The 22,663-nt window shown below is 36.3% G+C and overlaps 4 protein-coding genes across 4 annotated transcripts; 1 reads left to right on the top strand and 3 right to left on the bottom strand.

The window, feature by feature from the left end:
* Positions 1–1,028: 1,028 nt before the first annotated feature.
* LOC147547531 (transcription termination factor MTERF15, mitochondrial-like) lies at positions 1,029–3,670 on the top strand. The gene has a single exon (XM_086669216.1). It carries the CDS (start codon positions 1,368–1,370, stop codon positions 3,117–3,119), a length of 1,752 nt encoding a protein of 583 aa, XP_086525342.1. The 5' UTR covers positions 1,029–1,367; the 3' UTR covers positions 3,120–3,670.
* A 5,285-nt stretch (positions 3,671–8,955) lies between these two features.
* On the bottom strand, positions 8,956–10,224 carry LOC147547530 (F-box protein At5g49610-like). Its single transcript, XM_086665652.1, has one exon. The coding sequence runs from the start codon at positions 10,222–10,224 to the stop codon at positions 8,956–8,958; it is 1,269 nt and encodes a 422-aa protein (XP_086521778.1).
* A 2,976-nt stretch (positions 10,225–13,200) lies between these two features.
* LOC147547529 (uncharacterized) lies at positions 13,201–13,638 on the bottom strand. Its single transcript, XM_086665651.1, has one exon. It carries the CDS (start codon positions 13,636–13,638, stop codon positions 13,201–13,203), a length of 438 nt encoding a protein of 145 aa, XP_086521777.1.
* Positions 13,639–16,022: 2,384 nt separating this feature from the next.
* LOC147547528 (F-box protein At5g03970-like) lies at positions 16,023–17,288 on the bottom strand. The gene has a single exon (XM_086665650.1). The coding sequence runs from the start codon at positions 17,286–17,288 to the stop codon at positions 16,023–16,025; it is 1,266 nt and encodes a 421-aa protein (XP_086521776.1).
* Between the last annotated feature and the right edge of the window lie 5,375 nt (positions 17,289–22,663).

The raw sequence follows: 22,663 nt of genomic DNA, 5'->3' as shown, positions 1-22,663 counted from the left end.
AGATCTATGATCTTCTTCCGAACTGACCGCAAACAACAATGAAATCTGATTTAGTAAATGATTAAAAAGGACGAATCTAAAAAGGGGATTTTGGATTTGAAGTTTGATCTTACTTGTGTAATGGCCTCTAGCAAACTTGTTAGTTGTATCTTCTTTCCCACGGATAAGAGAGAGAAAGAGAGAAAAAGATTGATCTTACTTGTGTCAAGACACAGATCTATGATCTCCTTCTCAATTGCATCTTTTATTTGAAGTTTAATCTTACTTGTATCTTTACAGGCTTGGTATTGAAGAACCCTAATGGAGAGAGAAAGAGAGAAAAAGAAACATTTTCTTTTGAAGTCCCATTTTTTTTGTTAAACAATTAGAAGCCCTTTAGCAACAAAAAGAAACAAAAAAAAGTCAACCTTGTTTGACCAGTTTTAAAGAAAATCATATTCTCAAGAGAATTTTCTTTATTCCCTAAAGCGGCGGCTATTTTTTTTTTTGTTGAACTTACTGACCCGCTATTGGAGTTTGGGAAAAATAAATTGAGAACCCAAAATCCATCATGCATACTCGAGTTCATTAAAGCCCATGAACACCCAAAGGCAGATCTAACTAATCTACTTGATGAAATAAACGGGCCGGGTATCGGGTTTTAAAGTGCTACCGAACATCTTTCCTGCACCCGACCTCAACCCACAAATATTTGTCCTGCATCACTCGCTTATTAAATGTCAGCCCATTCAAGAATACAAAGAGAACAAAAATGTTTTAATCCACATCGTACATAAATATCACATGTTCGGATGACCTTCATTTACAGATGTCGAGCTTTCCGAAATTCCATTAAGCTCAAATGACCAATTGGGGTTTGGCATGGATGCGTTTATTTTGATAAAGTCTAAGGGTGCCCCTCTCTTTGAGTTTTGGACAAAGACGTCTCCTTTCCGATAGACTACGATTTCCAAAAATGATGTGCCCAAATCCGCCCAACAATTCTGTTGAACATAAAATTTTAGAGCAGTCCACCAGCCTATGGGGCAGTGGTTGGACAACCCTCTTAAGCCTATAAAGTGGTGGGATCGATTCTCGGTGGAAGCCATCGAAATTTATCCCATGTAATTTAGGCTACCCCATACCCACGGACCCGCTGACCCACAAACAATTTACTCATACTCAGAGTTAGAGGATCGGTATCGTATATTGATTGCTTTTTTTGGCTCCAATTCTGATAAAGTTACAGATTTTCCCTAGGGCTTTTAGGGTTCATCTTTGTCTCCACGCAGAATCAAACTCGGAAAGATACCGACGGCGACTCAATCCCCTCAAAGGGTAAGTGTTTCTTCTTTGTTTTCCCCTCATTTTTTCAAATCTTCTTTCAAATGTTTCGATTTCTCTGCAAAAATTTGGTTCTGAAAAGATCCAGAGATCTAATCATCAACAACAATGACAAAATTTCATTCTATTTTATTCAAATTCAATCTCTCAAAACCAAAACCAAATGGAAATCCTCTGATCAAAACTCACTTACAGTTTCTTACTTGATTGAATCATGTGGGCTTTCATTAGAATCATCAATTAAAGCTTCTAAAAAGATGTTCTTTAAAACCACTGAAAGACCAGACTCTGTTCTTGAGCTCTTGAAAAAACATGGATTCACTAAAACCCATATCACAAAACTCTTCACTAAGGATCCACTGATGCTTCTAGCTAACCCTGATATTCTTAAACCCAAATTGGAGTACTTTGAATCATTGGGTATTTCAGGTTCTCATCTTGCTAAGATCTTATCTTCTGATAGGGGTGTTCTTAGAAGTAGCTTGACGGAACGTATAATCCCTAATTTTGATTTCATTAGAACACTTGTTTATACTAATCAGAGTCTAGTTGCTACTTTTAAACAATGTAGTCGAATTGCTACTTGTAGTTTGACTATAATGGAGTCTAACATCTCAACCTTGAAGTCTCATGGTGTTCCTGAATCAGTCTTGGTGAAATTGATCATGGCTCAACCTATAACACTTATGCAAAACCCTAGTCGATTTAATTGGGCTGTGAATCAGGTTAAAGAAATGGGTTTCGTTCCTTCAAGTAGGATTTTTTCTTTTGCTGTTCATACAATGTTGGGTTTGAGCAAGTTGAATTGGGAAAAGAAAATTGAGGTATTTAAGAGTGTTGGTTGGTCTGAGAAAGAGGCTCTTTCTGCATTTAGATTGCAACCTAATTTTATGCTAACTTCTGAGGAGAAGGTTAGGAAAATGATGGATTTCTTTGTTAACAATCTAGGTTTGAAGCCTTCGAAAGTTGCGCAATACCCTAATTTGCTATTATATAGTTTGGAGAAGAGGATTATTCCAAGGAGTTCAGTTCTTCAAGTTCTCAAATCGAAAGGATTGATTAGGAAGGATTTAGGTGTGATTACTGCTTTTCATATATCTTCAAAAACTTTTGCGGAAAGATATGTGACTAGATTTCAAGTTGATGTCCCTGAGTTGATTGAAGTATTTGAATGTAAAAAGTCACAGCCCGAATTAAAAACAGGGGTAGAAGATGCAAATCAAACAGAGGAATCCAAAAGTTCAAGTTTGCGTATGGGTTTTGTTCCTACAAGTAGGATTTGTTCTTCTGATGTTCATACAATGTTGGGTTTGAGCAAGTTGGATTGGGAAAAGAAAATTGAGGTATTTAAGAGTGTTGGTTGGTCTGAGAAAGAGGTTCTTCATGCAGTTAGATTGCAACCTACTTATAAGATCATTTCTGAGAAGAAGGTTAGGAAAATGATGGATTTCTTTGTTAACAATCTAGGTTTGAAGCCTTTAAAAGTTGCGCAATACCCGATTTTGCTATTATATAGTTTGGAGAAGAGGATTATTCCAAGGAGTTCAGTTCTTCAAGTTCTCAAATCGGAAGGATTGATTAGGAAGGATTTAGGTGTGATAACTGCTTTTAATATATCTTCAAAAACTTTTGCGGAAAAATATGTGACTAGATTTCAAAATGATATCCCTGAGTTGATTGAACTATTTGAATGTAAAAAGGCACAGCCCGAATTGAAAACAGGGGTAGAAGATGCAAATCAAACAGAGGAATCCAAAAGTTCAAGTTTGCGTACTAGCAACGGTGACCGTTCTTAAATGGTCGATGCTGGTGATTTTGCGCTTAAAATTACTTAATAAATATCACATTTGACTCTAAGTTTTGAATATGGATGAATTTTGCAATGCTAATCCTTCTTTAATGGTCGATACTGGGTTTTATCGCATCGTTTGGACATTTATAATGCAGTTCCTACTTTTGAACAGGACGGTTCTTAGTAGTCTCTCTAATCTATATATATATATATATATATATATAGAGTGAAAATCAGCAGAACAAGCACAAGAAGACCTGGGTGGCTGAAATTAATTGAACAAGAGAGCGAATCTGTAATTCGGTATTGCTTATGAAGGATAAGAAGACAAGTTGAAGTTGCTCCAATCTTGGTTCAACAAATTTTATTGAAGTTCAGATGGTTCAGCCTCTTCAAAGTTTTTTGGACTTTATAAGAAGTTTGAAACCTAAGTTCCTCATTTTCTCTTACTTACATGTAACTCATTCTTGTCAATTTTCAACTTGTTTCCATTGGTTTAATGAACTTGATATTCAATTGTTCGGATTAATCAAAACCTATTCTTTCTCTGAGAAATCTAACTTATCATTGTTTTTCTCTCTCTTTTTTTTTGACTGCTCATTTAGATGACTTTCTAATCAATATTCATAGGATCATGATGAAATTTTTTTTTTTTTGTTGAAATGGATCATGATGAAATTTGAACTCTTAGTTTGTGTTTGAGAGACATTTTTCTTACACAAAACTGAAAAGTTTCTCTAACATAATGTTTTCCAGGTGTTTGATAGTCAATGAAATGAGTGATCATGTGACTTGTTTTTTCCATTTTTTACTCGAAAAGAGGGAATACCTTATACCCTTCCCACTAGGAAAAGAGTTTCTCCTAAAAAGTGAAAATTTATTCTCTTTGAGGTGAAATAATATGTAACTCATACAGTTTGAGTAATTGCATTTGTCGACAGTTATTACTTGAACTTACCTCTTATAATATATATTTTTTACTTTTTAATAATTACTTCTGTGGAGAAATGACTTCAGAAAATGGAGTTTTTTAGCGCAATATTGAATAAAAAACAGAAGTAGAAGTACCCTGGTCTGGAATGAAGTTTAATAGTCTTGAAGAGTTGTACAACTATTGTCTTCATTACGCCAAGAAAGTGAGACATCCAGTGAAAAAGACATCACAGAGAAGAGTAGAAGGATATGTTAAAATAGCATGTGCTAAGGAGGGAAACTATACATCGAAATCGAATAATCCTCAACCAAGTAGCAAAATGGCTGCAAAGCAGGAATTAATGCTAAGTTGCAAGACAACGGAAAATGAGAAACCATTATTGTGAATTTTGAACATAACCATATCCTTAGTCTAGGAAAAATTCGTCATTATAGATGCAATAGGAAGATTAGCCCATGAATAGCTAGACAACTCGAAATATGTGATTTAGCTGGGACTAAGAGAAGTTGTAGCTTTAAGCAACAAGTGGTGGCAGCCGGTGGACATGAGAATGTCCCGTTTACCGAAAGAGATGCAAGAAATTATATTGAAAAGAAGAGAAGGATACGTCTTGGGAAGGAGACGCTGTTGCTATTCAACAATATTTTTTGGCTATGCAAAGAAAGAACAATGGTTTCATCTTCTCGATAGAAGTAGATTATAAGTCTCGTTTACGTAATGTCTTTTGGGAAGATAGGAGGAGTAGAAAGACATATAAAGAATTTGGAGATGTCGTGACATTTGACACGACTTATCTAACGAGTAAGTACCATCTTCCTTTTGTCCTGTTTGTTGGAGTGAACCATCATGGGTAGTCTATTTTATTGGGTTGTGGGTTGTTGTCTAATGAAGATGCAAAATCATTTTCATGGTTATTTAGGACATGCCTTTCTTGTATAGACGAAAGAGCTCCAGGCGGGATTATAACGGACCAAGATGCAGCCATGCAGATTGCTATTCAAGATGTATTTCCCAATACAAGACATCGATGGTGCTTGTGTCATGTAATGAAGAAAATACCTGAGAAATTAAAAAGTTACAAAAAGTTCAATGAAATAAGTTATGCTCTTACTCATCTTGTCCACGAAACGCTTAGCACATAAGAGTTTGAGTATGAATGGGTGCTTACTATACAAAAGTATAACTTGCAAGAAAATACATGGTTGACCCACATGTACCAAGAGAGAAGGCGATGGGTACCATTTTTGTGAAAAATCATTTTTGTTAGTACTCAACGTAGTGAAGGTGTAAATGCCTTCTTCGATGGATACGTAGGTCCGAAAACTACCTTGAAACTTTTTGTTGAACCATACAATATAGCTTTAAGGGATAAAGTTGAAATTCATTGCAATTGTTTGTTGTTTGAATTTAAAGGGATTTTGTGTCGACATGCAATTAGGGATGTCAACGGGGCGGGTTTGGGACGGTTCATCCCCTTCCCAATTCCGTCCCGTTAGTAAACGGGTTTTACCATAACCGTTCCAATAATTAATCGGGGTGGATATTCAATTACCATAACCGTCCCAATTAAAAATTGTTAAACCATTACTGACCCGCCCCGCCCCGTTTAATATAAAACGAGTCGGGTCGGGTCGGGTTCAAAGTATTTTGCTTCACAAAATTATTTTAGTTTGAAGTAACATAACAATTGTTAACAAAATTTTGTAAGACTTTGAGTTTATCAATCATAAACACTACAACTACTTAATAATATAGAAGATAAAATAATTAAATTGATAATATGAGATTAAAGTTTTAGAAACATAACCTTAAATAAAACAAATATTTAATATATAACATACTAATCGGTTCGGGGCGGAGTTTACTATATCTAATACCAAACCCGCCCCGAACCCGATTTGTTTTTTTAACTTCATACCAAACCCGAACCGTTTAATTAACGGGGCGGTAAAACCCGTCCCATTAGGGGCGGGTTTGGGAAAAAACCCGCCGGTTCGGGCTAAATTGCCACCCCTACATGCAATAACAGTATTATGTAAGAACAAAATTAATGTCATTCTAGATAAGTACATTTTAAGGAGATGGAGGAAAGACGTAACGAGATCATACACAAAGATTAATGTGAACTACAGTCGATGGGATACAACACCTGAAGAAAAAAAAAACAAAAAATTGTACCAATCCTTCAACGAAGTAGCTTCTGTTGCAACTGAAAATGAAAGAATTACCGAGCAGTTGAACGATTATGTCCTAAATTTTAAGCCAATAACAAAGTTCCAAGATAAAGTGAGCAGTGGTTCTGGTTATACCATTGACTGTGCAGAAAATGCACGACAAGATATTCTTGATCCGGTATCATGCAAGGCAAATGGGCGTCCTCGAGTGAACATATTCAAGAGGAAAAATTACAAATCGAAGAAACGTGTAAGTCAACTACTTCGTTGTTTTCTTACCTCTTTATTTGTTTATATGTTAACTAAATTCGTTGTTTTCTTTGTTAGTGCACTACTTTTAAAATGCCTACATCTAGTTCGATTTGTAAGATGGCCTGTGATTCGGTTCCTGATCCGGTTTATGATTTAACAACTACCCAAGAGAGTCGACCGAGTGGTGTTCTTACACAAGAAAATATGATCCTGACACCTACACAAGAAATGGTAATTCATATCTCCTTATACTTGTTTGATTCATCTAGAAAGTATAGTATATGTATTGATCTTTATCTTATTGTATGGAGTCACATATGGAATTATTAATGGGTGCACATTGTCGACACAAGTTATAGAAGTGCTTCTTGAAGCTCTGACAGACTAGTAGTACTTGAAGCAAAAGTTCATTTAGTTTATCAAGTTTTTATTTTCTTTACTACCTGCAAGAACATCCGATTTGACAGATTTATTTACATTGTTAATTCCTATGTTTGCTTCAGTGATTGGATTCATATAATTTAATTTAATATGTTATTGATTTTCATGAGTACTATTTTTGAAATGTTATTGATCGGAACATTGTGAGAAGCTAGCTCTTGCTTTTGGAATTCCTACCTCATCGCGTGGAACACCCATTCGAATCACCAAGAACCTTCGTGTATGTGGTGATTGTCATAGTGTATAAAGAAAAGTCTTCTCTGCAGTTTCTTGTAAACAAAACTTGGTTGAGAAGACATTTTATTTTGAGTTTAAAATTTGAAAGTTACTTTTTACTCTGAAAGAACTTTCGAATGAGTTTTAAATTTCTACTATAACCTTTTTTTTGTTGAAGAATTTCTACTATACCCTAGGAGCAAAAGAAAAGAGATATGAAAAATTTTAAGCTGAAAAATAACCACGAAAAGCACCATATGTTATACATAACAAATTCCTTCATGATCTAAACTTTGTTTGACTACAAAAAGTCACAAACATTCATCCAAAGCAGAAAAACCCAAACACGCTAAAAACATAAGGGTATTTCCCTAATGGCTCCCAACTTTGTGACCAGCTTCTCGCCTGGCCCCCTACTTTACGAGAAATGTCCATATGACCCCCTTCCGTTATAACACCGTTACTCTCTCTCCTCCATCTCTTTTTCTGTCTCTGCCATGTCACGTCACATCATCTGCTATGCCACCTCATCACCTTCTCCGGCAGAGGTCGTCGGCCGGCTAAATTTCCGGCCGGCGACCTTCAAACTAAGAAAAAAAATTTTCTCTTCTTCTTCTTCTTCCTCTCTCTCTCTCTCTCCTGTTTTCTCTCTCCTGTTTTCTCTCTCCTATTTTCTCTCTCTTCTTCCTTTCTCTCTCTCTCATCTTCTTCCTCTCTCTCCCTCTCTCTTCCCCTTTCTTCTCACCCTCTCTTTCTCTCTAAAATGGCCGGCGAAGGGTTCCCCCCCTTCGCCGACCATTTTAGAGAGAGAGAGAGAGAAAGTGAGAAGAAAGGGGAAGAGAGCGAGAGAGAGAGAGAGAGAGAGAGAGAGAGAGAGAGTGAGAAGAAAGGGGAAGAGAGAGAGAGAGAGAGAGGAAGAAGATGAGAGAAAGAGAGAGAGGAAGAAGAAGAAGAGAGAAAATAGGAGAGATAAAACAGGAGAGAGAGAGAGGAAGAAGAAGAAATTAATTTTTTTTTTTTTTTAGTTTGAAGGTCGCCGACCGGCGACCTCTGCCGGAGAAGGTGATGAGGTGGCGTAACAGATTATGTGGTGTGACACGACAGAGAAAGAAAAAGAGATGGAGGAGAGAGAGTAACAGTGTTATAACGGAAGGGGGCTATAGGAGCATTTCTCGTAAAGTAGGGGGTCAGGCGGAAAGCTGGTCACAAAGTTGGGGGCCATTAAGGAAATAACCCAAAACATAATTGTGGTGACAATGATTTTAGCTAAATTTCGAAGTGTCCAAAGAACAAGCTAATTAATTGTTTGTCACCCAAGGACAGCTATGGAGTACCTTAATTGATTTCTAATCTGGACGGTTGCCTCAATTGACGGTACATAGTAGAAATCACGGAAGGACTTAATGTAGAATGCGTCGGGACTTAACACGAAACAACTCTGTTTTGTGGACTTCAGTTAAAAAATTAGAAATGTGAAAGGTGGAAGGAGGCTACGTGTCAACACCTGATTGGGTCGCTATTAGGCATGTCTGACATTTCACCTCAATTAGCATTTTCCGTTCAAGTAATAATGAATTCTAGTAGAAGTTCATCAAGTATCAAATATCCACTCCAACGGTGAACTGATAAAGCATAAAAAGACAATAGAAATGGTATTAGTCCGAAATGGGGTCCGACTACAGTATGACCAGTTCCCACTGGTCCAGATGTTTTTCTCTTCACATGCCTGAGAGTTGATTTGACCGGTTCTGATTGATACAATGAAAGAGAAAAGTAGACAATATACTAATAATATTTAAGTAGACTAACTTCAAGAACTTTAATTAGAGGGTCGTTGATGATGGAACTAGCACAAATGACGACTGAGGGGAACAATACGGGTCACGTCGTGGGCTCTTGAGCACTTCAAATAATGTACGTCGTGGGCTCTTGAGCACTTCAAATAATCTAGTTTTGATATTGTAGGATAAAATCTCGTAAAATTCATGAAAGAATACTACATTTGGATCCATTGGGTTGATTCCTATAATCTTTTTGTATGACATATCTAGTTCTCTAATCGTGTGAACGAGACGCCAGTCTCCATCAACAAGTACCCAAACACTCAACTCTCTCTTCTTGCGTTGGCAATAGTAAATTATCCCCCGTGACTCTCCAAGACATCGGTAATCGTCTCTTGTTTCGTCAGGTAAACTAATCAACCTACATCTATTTCCTCCTTTGAGATTATATGCTAATATTCTGTTTTCTCCTACAAACCAATATAATATTCCATTGCAGTGAACTGTTCTTTTCAGGAAAAATAGTGGCAATGTAACTTGTTGTGGACACGAGACGTTTATAGACTTCCATTCACCTAACTCTGAGTAAAAGATTTCAATGATGAACTCCGTGAATGGCTCTTTTTTCATAGGTACTCTCACTACCATGAAGTTTCCTGCAATTTTCCTCTTATTCTTTCTACTCTGAGATGATAATAGAAATGGTGGAACAAGAGAGGTGGTAGAAGGCTCACAGATGAAGCTGTTTAAGACATGTTTGTGATGAAATTGTGGGTCTTTGAGAGATACCCATTTCTCAGTAAGTGGATTACAGACAAAATAAGTTATCTGAGTAGTTAATCGATTCGAACAAAGAACTAAACCATTGCTTGAAGCCAACAAATACCTATTTGATTTCCAACCAGGGCATTCCTTCGGAAGAAACTTAAAAAAAAATCCATTATAATGATCAAGTAAGAATTTCCTGTCGTCCTCATTATCTCTAAGATTATCTTTCAATAGTCTAATTGAAACACAACCATTGTTAACTGAATGTCCTAGATTGTAAAAGAGCATAGAAGGAGGATTCTTATTATGATTGGTTCTATAGTTGTTCATGAAAGATGAATCAGTGAGTAAAGAAAGCCATTGTTTGGAGACACACCTGTTCTTATATATTGATTCTAGTGGGAGAAGAAAGAAGATCTTTAACCAGATTTCGTCGGGTAAGTAGTATTCTTTACCAGAAGGAAGATCTCTTCTAGGTTTTTTCGTGTATGATCTTAAGCCATAGTTGTGGAGAACAACGGTAGTAGTAGTATCTTTACTCATACTGTTCTGTTTGATGAAGGGGTGGGAAAAATAAAGTGTAGATTGCCCACAATATATAATGGAGAACAATCCCTACTACGTGTTGTTAAAGGTTTAGGATTCTTGGTTTTTTGGAGTTTCTAAATATTTTAATTAGAATTAGGAACTTGATATTTTATAGCAGATTCTGCTGATCAGCTATCCGGCAGGCACAAGACATCCTTCAAAATTTTCTCTCTCCTCCGTAGAATAAGGTTGGACCTAGATGTACTGGTACTTAACGCATTAGGGGGAAAATAAAGACCAGAAAACCGAACTAAATTGGACCAAGAAGAACTCGATCAAAAGACCCCGATTCAGAATCATCGGTCCTTTTTTGGTTGAATTGGTCTTTAGGTCCGGTTCATTTCTTTTCTAACAAGCGGGTAAATTCAAACTGTAACGGATTAAATGTTGTATATATATATATATATATATATATATATATATATATATATATATAGGGGAATTTGGTCAAAACTCCCTAAGAAATTATGACTTTGGTTAAAAAAGATTCATCAAAGTTTTTTAGGCTTCACCTCCCTGATGGCAATTATGTAATTTTCAATTTCAGTAAAAAGACCAACCTAACCCTAGTCTAAGAAAATACCTTGCAAACACTTTGCACTGCCTTGCAAAGCCTTGCAAACACCTTGCAGAGCCTTGCAAACAAATTGCAGAGCCTTGCGAACACCTTGCAGAGCCTTGCAAAAACTTTGCATGACTTTTGCAAATACCATGCACAACCTTGCGAACACCTTGCAGAGCCTTGCAAAGCCTTGCAAACACCTTGCGGAGCCTTGCAAACACCTTGCGGAGCCTTGCAAACACCTTGCAATGCCATGCAAATGGTTTGCAAATTAGTTTTTGAATTGATTTAACATAAAATTTGTTACAAATTATTATGTTTTGTCTAATAGAATGTTGTATCGAAAAACTAGCTAAAACCCCTACAAATTCATAATAGTCATTTTATAAGCTCTAGCACCATCATTTTACATTTCTTCGAAAAACTTCCAAAGCTTTCATGAAATTCTCAATTTGAACATAAATACCAATCATGATTGTCCAAAAAAAAATATTTCTCATAGGCATTTCATCTAACAACTTTATAGCTATTTCAACCAACCTAAGTCTTGTATAACCAACTAAAGTTGCATTCCAAGCAACAACATCTCTTTCAAGCATTTTATCAAACACATTGCTTGCATCAACTATACTTTCACAACTTCCATATAAATCCAACAAATAAGTTTGAACATAAACATCAAAACCAATAAATTGTCATCCATCATTCATATCTTAATGAAAATAAAGCAATGAAGAAGTTGGATTATACCTTGAAACACTATCAAATTCTCCTTCCATTGAAAGTATATAAAACTTTCTCTCTCTAGAATTTAGAACCAAAAACTAGATCAAACCCCTTAAAAGCCTCTTCAAACAACAAGCAAATAGATTAAATCACCAAAACCTAAAAACATCAACCTATCTTATAGCCAAAATCGATTCAAACCCCAGAAATTCTAATCGGCGTCGACAATCCAACTCGGTTCGTTCATGAGAAAAACTCAAATTCCTGATTTATTAGTTAGATTATTACTAGGTATTTCTAATTGAATGAAGGGTATTTTTGACTCTTAAAAAGTTGGTGCCTTTAAAAATGTCCTTCAAGCCTATTTTGATAACTTACTTGGGGCCTAGCTAGTTAAAAAGATGGGTTGTCTTTTTAACAAAAAATTACTAGAAATTGGGCCTCCGGCCCAATTTCCTGTAACGAAATTACCTATTAATTAGGAAGTAATGCTGGTTCAAGCGATTTACGTTGATAATACTAGTTCAAATGATGTAGCCATTACTTTTTATTGAAATCTATTGTTATTGTTCTCATTCTTGTTCGGGTTAATTCCGTTTTGGCTTCCAACTCACTGTTTTGGCTTCTTTAAGTGTCTAACAGTTCGATTTGGTCCCTAAGGACAAATTTTTTTTTCAACTTTTTCTAGAACTATCTTTGGGGCCAAAATGAAATTAATTCTAATATTTTTAAAAAACATAAACGGCACCTCATCTATCTCTCTATGTTCCATTTCATCACCTCTCTCATCCACTTCATCTCTCTCGCCACCTCATCGTCATCTCAGGCGAAGGGGGGCCGGTCAATTTTCTGACCGTGGACTTTCAAATATAATTTTTTTTATTTCTCTCATCTTCTCCTTCCTTCAAACGGTATGTTGGTCACATATTGACGGCCAAAATAGAACTAACCTTTCTTGTTTCGATGCACTATTGAGTGAAGGAAATATTACCACAAATTGTTGTCTTTGTTAGATCATATTCATTTGATATCAGACACATTATTAGCCTGAAAATAATCTTTGGATTTTTACTATTTGGCTAAATAAGTTTAAATTAGATTTAAACTGAAAAACCAGACCGAAAGACCGTTTTCTGAATGATTGGTCTATTTCATTCTGAATGGGCTTTTGGTCGGGTTTTTTTACATATAAAAACCGGACCATTATAATAGGCACCCGTTCAAATATGTCAAAAAATCAGTCCACCCGGACAGATTTCACCCATAGTCGCCATGGGACTCACCCGTTTTAGGGCGGCCCAACCCGTGTGATAGTTGTGATCTAGATGCCAGTCTCGATCAACAAATACCCAAACACTCAACTCTCTCTTATTGCATTGGAAATAGTAAATTAAAACCCGTGATTCCCTAAGACGTCGATGTTCATCGTCTGTTGTCTCCTCGGGTAGACTAATCAATCTACATCTATTTTCTCCTTTGAGATCATATGCTAATATTCGATTTCCTCCTTCAAACCAATGTTAGATTCCACAGGAGTTGACTATTCTGTTTAGGGAAGATTTTTTTGAAAAAGGATAATATACTAAGCAAGTGCTTAGGAAGCACGAAAAAAAAAACTACAAAATCAACGAAATTGGGAAACTTTACATATTATAAACGATAGCATCCCAAGAATTTAACGAAAAAACCCCAGATAAATTCTCAAAGTACCTAGTCGGCAAGCCCCAGTTCAAAATGGTGACCTTGATCGACATAATAACTCTATCAGAGGAGTTAGCAACATCACGAAAAAGACGATTATCCCTCTCTGGCCAAACACACCACCAAATGGCAGGGGGAGTAATTTGGTGGATGGCTTGGAAACCTTTCATCTTATCTGGCTTCTCAAACTTCAAAAACCTGAAGAAAGTATCCAAAGTGGATGGCATTGGAAACTTACAATCGATAATTGGATGGAAGTATCTCCATTTGATTTCAGTAAAGCTGCAGGAGATGAGCCAGTGAGAGGCATTCCCTTCAGCTGATCTGCATAAAAGGCACATGTTTGGGTATTGAAAGCCTCCCCTTTGAAGCATGTCCATAGTGGGGGCTCAATAGTGTCACATTGTTGTCAATTTCAAATATTTGTAAAACAACTGCGTGAAGAAGGCTCATGATTGTTAACGTTACAATGGATTACGATTATAGCGACATTTCCTTTTCGTCCATTGAAGGTCGGAATGCAAAACTAGAGGGGCTCGATATGTTTCACGAAGTTACTAAGCAGATTGAGGCCCACAAAGGTTTGTGCTTTGCCTGATGCTAGTGATTTGCCAGTGCAAGGCCTGATCAGACATTTCATGCTCGAGCTAGAGAGGCAGATCAAGGATCGTGTCAATACGGAAGTGTTAGAGGCTAAGAGCATCTGCATTGCAAGACTCAAAATAATCTCTATTCGTCCCCTGTGTCAAGTTTTAATTGAGGTTCTCACTTCAACGTGGCGGAAATAGAGATCCTCAATTCTTCTATGTCTCCAATGCAAAACTCTAAATATTTTTTTTTTTTACTTATGTGGCATGGTTATTTTTGTAAAAATACAATTAGTAATTTTGGAAATATATGAAGACTTGATTTCTATTGGTTGTAATGCAAATACTGATGAGTTGGACAATTAGAGTGTCATCTTGAGATATCTCTATTTCACCCTCGACGCAGCATCTTTGAGATCTTAGTTGAGTTTTGCATTGGAGATGATTTTTTTCAGAAAAACTCAGAAAATCCTATGTGGCACTCCGAATTTCTAAGATTGAGTTTTGCATTGGAGATGCTATAAGGTTGCCTGCTTGGGTAATCCAACAAGGTTAGTGCTTGAGCCCATCTTTTTTTTCACCAACTGTTTTTCTTTCAGATATCTTGTTCAGAAAGGGAGAGAAAGATTTCAGATGTCTCCGATCTTTGTTTTATCACAAAGTGAGACCTCTTGGAATTAGTTTCTTAATGCTTCTTGGTATATTGATTCTTTCTGGAAAATGTACATTCTTGATGTCTGGCTCATTGAGAACCAACAAAATATGTAGAAGTTTGTTGGTAGAATAGAACCGTCTTAATTATATCGCCTTTGAAGCTTCCGACTAATCAAATTAAACAAGAATACAATGTCTAGGTCCTCTCCACTCTTTGATGATAATATGTGGAAGTGGTCAAACCAAATTGAGCTAAAGTGGTATAACTTTGACATTGGCTTGGTTTCCAACCAAATCGAATTGATTGGTTCTACATTTCGATTGCAAGGAGATGGTCTTGAAAAGATGGTCAAGACCGCATTCCGGTTAGGGTACACTTAAGTCAAAAATGGTGTATGGCCAAGGAGTGCATTCTGTCTAAATAAATAGGCCACTATGATCATCATATCTCTACTTTTTTTGAAGCCTTATGACTGTAGCATGCAATATTAAGAAATATTCTATATGGAGGTAATTTCCCTGTGTACATTATGTTTAGGAAATAATCAAACATAATTAACTTTATATCTCAGTAGGTGAAAACTATCTGAAATCAATGCCCCTTCAACGATTCTGTCATGGAGCTAGCAAATCAAGCTATCTATAGCTTGAGCTGCATAATTGTTAGGACCATGGTTCCTGAGCTCTCTCAATCTTCTTCTGGTTTTGATGTTGTAGGGAAAAATCTTGAAAAATGCGCAGAGGAATGAAACATCAGGATCTATTGAGTCAATACTTAAATCTTTTAGGCATGGGTATATCCTTGTCGATAAATCCCTACTCTTGTAAAATATTCGTTGTTTAAGTTTTGTGAACCACAAGCGAGTTACTGCAGTTTTGATCAACTACTATGAAATTTGTTGCAATTTTTTTTTTTATTTTTCTTTCTACTCTCAGATGGTAATAGCAATGATGGAGGAACAAGAGAAGTGGAAGGAGGTTCATAGATGAAGCTATTTAAAACACACATAGGGTGGAGTTGTGGGTAGTGGTACTTTCTCTAGAGGGTGATGCAGTTTTAGGACCTTCGGTTAAAGTGGAAACACTCGATCGCTGCCAAAGCAAAAAAAAATGAGGGTAAAGATCCACCAAGATGGATAGCCTTAACCATTTGTGGTAATAGGTATGCTCGAAAGTACTAAGTAATAACTACTAATGAGTACTAAACTAGTAAGAATATGATTAATATCAAGAAGATGCACTCATTCAACTTTCAAGAATCAAAAAGACAAGTTACAATCTAATAAGGAACTAGAGTTTCTTCAAGAGTAAAAGAATTAGAATTCAAGAGTTCGACACGCTTCCTCACTTTTTTCTTGCTTAGTTGCTTCCATCTTCAACTCTATACCCATAAGAGTGTAAAAGAGTAATGAGTAAAAAATAAATAATTAGTATTTGTCGAAGTTCATGAAATATGAAGCTGATCCGACTCTTGAAGCATAAGAAAACAATAACTTCAAGTAGACTAACTTCAAGAACTTGGATCAGAGTGGTGTTGATGATGGAACTAGCACAAATGATAAGTGAGGGTAAACATACATGTCACGTTGTGGGCTCTTGAGCGCTTCAAATTTTCGAGTTTTGATATTGTAGGAGAAAATCCCTTCAAATTCACGAATGAATAGAACATTTGGGTTCATTGGGTTGATACCCATAATCCTTTTGTATGATGTGTCTAGTTCTTTAATCTTGTGATCTAGATGCCAGTCTCTAATCTTGTGATTTAGATGCCAGTCTCGATCAACAAGTACCCAAACACTCAACTCTCTATTATCGCATTGGCAATAGTAAATTAACCCCCTTGATTCCCCAAAACATCGATGTTCATCGTCTATTGTCTCCCTGGGTAGACTAATCAATCTACATCTATTTTCTCCTTTGAGATCGTATGCTAATATTCGATTTCCACCTTCAAACCAATACAAGATTCCATGGGAGTTGACTATTCTGTTTAGGTAAGATGGTGGCAATGTAACTTCTTGTGGACACGAAACTTTTACCGACTTCCATTCATCTAACTCTGAGTAGAAGATTTCAATGATGAACTCTGTGAATGGCTCTGGTTTCATAGGTACTCTCACCACCATGAAATTTGCTGCAGTTTTCCTCTTATTCTTTCTACTACTCTTAGATGATGATGATGATAATAGTAATGGTGGAACAAGGGAGGTGGTAGAAGGCTCACAGATGAAGCTGTTTAAGACATGTTTGTGACGAAATTGTGGGTTTTTGAGAATGACCCATTTCTCAGTAAGAGGATTACAAACAAAATAAGTTACCTGAGTAGTTAATCGATTCGAACAAAGAAGTAAACCATTACTTGAAGCTAACAAATATCTAGTTGATTTCCAACCAGGGCATTCCTTTGGAAGAAACTTCAAAGAAAATCCATTATCATGATCAAGTAAGAATTTGTTGTCATCCTCATTATCTCTAAGATTATCTGTAAGTAGTTTAATTGAAACATGATTACGTAATTTGAGATTGTAAAAGAGCATAGAAGGAGGATTCTTATTATGATTGGTTCTATAGTTGTTCATGAAAGATGAATCAGTGAGTAAAGAAAGCCATTGTTTGGAGACACACCTGTTCTTATATATTGATTCTAATGGGAGAAGAAGGAATATCTTCAACCAGATTTCGTCAGGTAAATAATAATAGTAGTATTCTTCACCAGAAGTAAGATCTTTTCTAGGTTTTTTCGTATATGATCTTAAGTCATAATTGTAAATACTACTGGTGATGCCCATATTGCTGCTCTGTTTGTGATTTTCAGTGAAGATTACAAACTGCCCATATTTATAGATTTGGGTTTGCCCAATTTTGTAGTAGTTTCTGAAAAATTTAATCGTATAGATTTAGGAAGCTGATATTTTTTTTAGGAGTAATAAACTAATAATAGGTTTATTTTGGAAGATTTTGATACTCCTTACCGATGATGATTAAGTTCTAATATGGTCTATTTTTGAACTTTTCCATTAGTCGATCTAGTCACTTTAACAGTTGACCAATTCTTTCTCTTGTCGGAGAAGGTGGTTCCCGGTTGCCGACACCTCCTCAATAACCCGTCACCGAAAATATTAAGGAAAAAGAATAGAGGATTATTTAATTTGAGAAACATTCACTGCATAAATATTTTCATATTTTGTACTATTTGGTTTTGTTAAGGAAAAGTAATTACTAATTCATAAAAAAACTCTTTTATTTAAACATTACAAATTTTTATGAAGTTCAAACAAAAAAAAATCGAACTGGAGCAAACGATATCTCCATGGAATCTGTTTCAGCATAAAAATATATATATTCGATTGACTAACTCTATGGAACTAAGTCAAAGTGGAGTAGGCCATGGAACTAGGACAAATGGTAAGAACTTAGATAATAAATTAGTTGTGTACCCATGATTAACACAGCTGAGCTCTTTCATTCTTCTTGTTTTGATGTTGTATGAGAACTTTTTTAAGTCTACACGAACAAACAAAGTATCTGGATCGACTGGGTTGATACCTAAAATCTCTGGTGGTAGTTGGCACCTGTGTTGATTAGCCCAAGCACCTTCGTGTGGTAAAATATCACTCGTTTTAATCTTGTGAATGAGTCTCAATTTCCATTCTGAATGAGGATTATAGTAGTCTTGATCAAGTACCCAAACACTCAAATCTGTCATGTTTATTTTACAATAGTAAATTGATCCTCCTGACTCCCCGAGATATGGGTAAGAGTTGTAGAAATCCTCTTCGACTGGCAAATCGATCAATCTGCAATGCTCTTTGTTTTCGAACGCCTTGTTATTTTTGTTTCGGTAGTTAAGATTAAATGCTAATATTCTATAATTTCTATTTTCTCCAACAAACCAATATAAGATCCCATTACAATTAACAATTCTGTTAAAGTAGATTGAGAAAGTTAATTTTTTTTTCCATTAGGACATAACACACTCAAGGCCACCCATTTGTCTAACTCAGAATAGAAGATTTCAATTATGAAGCTTTTGGATGAGCTTTTTGTCAAAGGTAATCTAACCACCATGAAATTTGCTCCTGCACTTTCCTTCTTCTTTACAATACTCTTAGATGATGATGATGATGATGTTGATAATAGTAATGGTGGAACAAGGGAGGTGGTAGAAGGTTCAGAGACGAAACCGATAAAGGTTCTTTCTTGGAAACAGAGTTGTGGGTCTTTCGTTTTGAGTGAAACCCACTTTCGAGTAAGCAGATTACAAACAGAATAACTTATATGCTTAGTTAATGGATTCGAACAAAGAACCAAACCATTACTTGAGGCTATACAATATGTATCCGGTGATATATTCTTTGGGCATCTCATTGGAACAAACTCAATAGGAAATCCACTATTATCATTATATCTCATTACTTCATTAAGAAATATCTTTAGTGGAGCATTCTTATAATAACTCAGTTTATAGTTGTTCATGAAAGATGAATCAGAGAGTAGAGAAAGCCATTGTTTAGAGACACACCTGTTCTTGTGGATTGATTCTGATGGGAAAAGAAGGAAGATCTTGAACCAAATTTCGTCCAGTAAATAATAATAGTATTCTTTACTACAGTAATCTCCTTTCGTGAGTTTTTTCATGTTTGATGAATACGTATGGATGGATGGACGAGTAAATAGAATTGGTGGAATATATAGTGATTTTAAGCTTGTTTCTTTATAGATTTGGGATTGTCCTTTTTTAACTTTTGGACTTTCTAACATTTTAATATGCTAAAAGCCAGCTTTTGACTTATTAGGTGGCCAATACGCGGACAACCGTTTTTCTTATATGGACAACTATTTTCGGGCCCGATGAGAGTCAACTATGCTTGACTTAGTTGACTTTGATTTAATAAGGGGACAACTCCATAAAGTCTTAAATACTAATAATTAGTAACTTGTGAACTACTAACAAAAATAATAGTTAAAGATTGAAAACCTAAACTGTCTTCTTCTTCTTCTTCTTCTTCATCTTCTTCCTTCTTCTTAGTCTTATTCTTCTTTCTTCACTTTTACTAAAACTAAACTGTAGTTTCTACCATTTTTTTTATCAAACCCTAGATAGATGAAGAAGACAAAATCTCTTCTTAATCTTATTCTTCTTTTTTCACTTCTACTAAAAGTAAACTGTAGTTTCTACCATTTCTTTTATCAAACCCTAGATGGATGAAGAAGACAAAATCCCTCAATCTGCACCTGAAGAAGTTTTTCCGGGCGTTTCTATAATAGGCATTAATGACATTGATGAGGTAAAACAAAACATAACTTCCGACGAAAATCTGGCAAAATCGGACAATTTTCCAGATTTTCGTAGCAACTTAGCTTCTGTTATGCCGTATTTTCGGAGAAAACCGACGAAAATATTGCATAACAGAAGCTAAGTTGCGACGAAAATCTGGCAAGTTTTCTGATTATGCCAGATTTTCGTCGCAAGTGATGTTCTGTTATGCTATATTTTTGCACAACCCGGATTACCAGATTCATCTTCCTCTTCACCATCGTTTTCAACGTCGGAACCAACAGATCCATCTTCGTCTTCCACATCTTCTCTAATTTTCTCTGCCATCAGTACCATCTTCTTTTTCATGGTTGGTTTTAGAGTTTCAGGGTTCTAACCTTTGTCTTTGGGGAGATTCTACAATAACCCCTTGCCTTTGTTTGATGCCATAACCACCAATGCTTCTCCAAGGAATTTCTCTCTCTAGAAATTTGGGTGATGATGAAGAACAAGTAATAGAAGAGATGAAGACTAAACTAACCTAGGGTTTATGGAGAAAGAGAGAGGTCATCAAATAATACATCTGATTCTAAGAGGACTTGAGTGAAAATAATAGAGAGTTGTCCCCTTAGAAACTGATGTCCATATAAAAATTTAATTTTTTTGCGTTGTCCACATAAGATAGTTGTCCATATAAGAAAAACGGTTGTCCGCGTATTGGCCACCATTTTAAAGTGCTTAATTGTGTTATTACGTTTAGACAAAAAAGTCGTAGCTTTTTAAAAGCCGTACAAGTACTTTTTCACCCAAAAAGCCGAAGCCACAAATTGTGGCTTTAGCTTGTAGCTTTTTCGGGAAGCTGGAAACTATTCACGCCTTGAAACACGGAAGGGGTTCCTCCTTCCTTCTCTCCTCTCTCACTACCTTCATTCTCTCTCTACACCCACTACTCAGTTGAATAGATTTCTCCTCCACCTGTCTAGGGATGGGAATCGGACGGGCGCGGAAGGGCTCGGGCTATTATGGGGTGACCCCTTATTTAATCGGGTGACCCCTTATTTAATGGGGTGCTTTTGGCCTCCAACTCTCTCCTCCCACGGTCCCACCATATGACCAAAAGTGATGTGGTGACGTCACATTTGGTGATTTCCCCAACTATTGTGTTTTGGTTGAATCATACCATGACCATGTGACCAAATGCAAGGATTAATTATAGCCATATATTTGACAAGTTATTTTTTTTGTACAATGTTTACCGCCTCAAGCCTTAACCACACCCACCGCTCTAGCAAACAAGCTATGCGATCTCTACGATCAACAGTACTATACATTTTCTTTGGAAAATAGTAGAAAGTAAATAATAAATTCTTTTATGCTGTTACCGTTCATCAGAAAGTAAGACTTATCATGTTCGATGCAAACACATTATTCGGTTTTTTTACCAACAAACTACCGTCATATAATATTACAACATCATATAATACAAAAACGTACCAACACCCATTTTAGTTTCTCATATATGTCTATACTTCATAACATTTACCATATGTAAGCGGTAGGATCGTAATAAGGTGCGCCGATAAGGTCTCTCTCCCCATCTCACAAACTTTTTGTTAGTAGTCGTCTTATATGTTCTTATACGAACAATAGATGAAGGTAAATAATGTACAAAATAGATGAAGGCAAGTAACATACATAATAGTTGTGTGATGAAAATAAATTAACTAGATACAAATATAAATATAAGAGAAAAAACCTAAAGAACGTTATGTTATGAGACTTGTGCAAAATGAATTTTGTACATACTTAACTAAACACTCTAAATCGACTAAAACTATGTTCATTTCGTCTGAACACATATACTATATGTGACGTATTACAAACTCTAACAATGCATATACTATATAGATTTCAGTAAATGAATCATATCACATCATACTTTAGTTTGTATCATATCACTATAAAAGGAAATTGACACGTACATACACTAAAATTAGTGTTGAAGGTCAAATGGGGAATCAAACACAAGTAACAAACAATTCACCAGTTCTCGCATAAGGTTGACACATACATATACTTTAGTTATTTTCAAGTAATTTGACAAAAGTTAGTGAATAGTGATGAAGATTTTAAAGATAGTTTTAGAAATTGTACTTCTTCTACATCTTTTAGTACTCTGCTCTAGGGTCTAGTTGTTCTTACATGGATTTTAAAGAGATCCATGCAGTGGAAGAGGTGAAGGGGGTAGAGTTTGGTCTTTGGCAAGGTACTAAGAACGGGGCATGTTCAAGATGTTGCTTTCACGTAGCACTTATTGCTTCAATTCTCTCTCATCTCTTGTAAATTTTCAATGTGGGATCAAATTACAAGAGGCAACACTAAGAATTGGAAGATGATGAGTATAGTCCCACATTGAAAATTAATAAGAATAGAGGAAGCTTTAACTTTTATGAATAGCATCACGACCTCAATACTCTCTCCAAGCTTTAAAGCATGCAACGGGTTAATGCCTTGAGCACGGGCTTAATGCCTAGCCAGCACTGGGCTTAACGCTGCCTATAAGCCCGAGCCATCGGGTGGGTAAATCGTGCTCGGGTGTCGGGCGGGTATATCAAGCTCGGGTATCGAGCGGGTATATCGAGTTCGGGTATCGGGCGGACTTATCGGGCCGGGACTCGGATTGGAGTCTTTGTCCGACTCCCAACCCTATAAGCCCGAGCCATCGGGCCGGGTAAGTCCGGCTCGGGTTGGCTACGGGTAACGGTCTCTAACGGTCCGGGCCGGACCCCGGGGTCTCGGACCGTTTTCCCAGCCCTACACCTGTCTTCTTAATTGTTCTCTCTCTCATAGTGTCTCATTCCTTCTCCATGCACCATAGATAATATATCTTTAAGTCTATTCTATCAT

This window comes from Eschscholzia californica, unplaced genomic scaffold, assembly GCF_041429995.1.
Source record: "Eschscholzia californica isolate CP2 unplaced genomic scaffold, dmEscCali1.0.p SCAF_3, whole genome shotgun sequence".
NCBI lineage: Eukaryota > Viridiplantae > Streptophyta > Magnoliopsida > Ranunculales > Papaveraceae > Eschscholzia > Eschscholzia californica.
The sequence above is the reverse complement of the archived record's forward strand: the minus strand, read 5'-3'. Positions and strand labels throughout refer to the sequence as shown.

Excerpts from the sequence above, each read along its gene's own strand:
- LOC147547531 (XM_086669216.1), top strand. The coding sequence starts at position 1,368 with ATGTTTCGATTTCTCTGCAAAAATTTGGTTCTGAAAAGATCCAGAGAT.
- LOC147547530 (XM_086665652.1), bottom strand. The coding sequence starts at position 10,224 with ATGAGTAAAGATACTACTACTACCGTTGTTCTCCACAACTATGGCTTA.
- LOC147547529 (XM_086665651.1), bottom strand. The coding sequence starts at position 13,638 with ATGGACATGCTTCAAAGGGGAGGCTTTCAATACCCAAACATGTGCCTT.
- LOC147547528 (XM_086665650.1), bottom strand. The coding sequence starts at position 17,288 with ATGGGCATCACCAGTAGTATTTACAATTATGACTTAAGATCATATACG.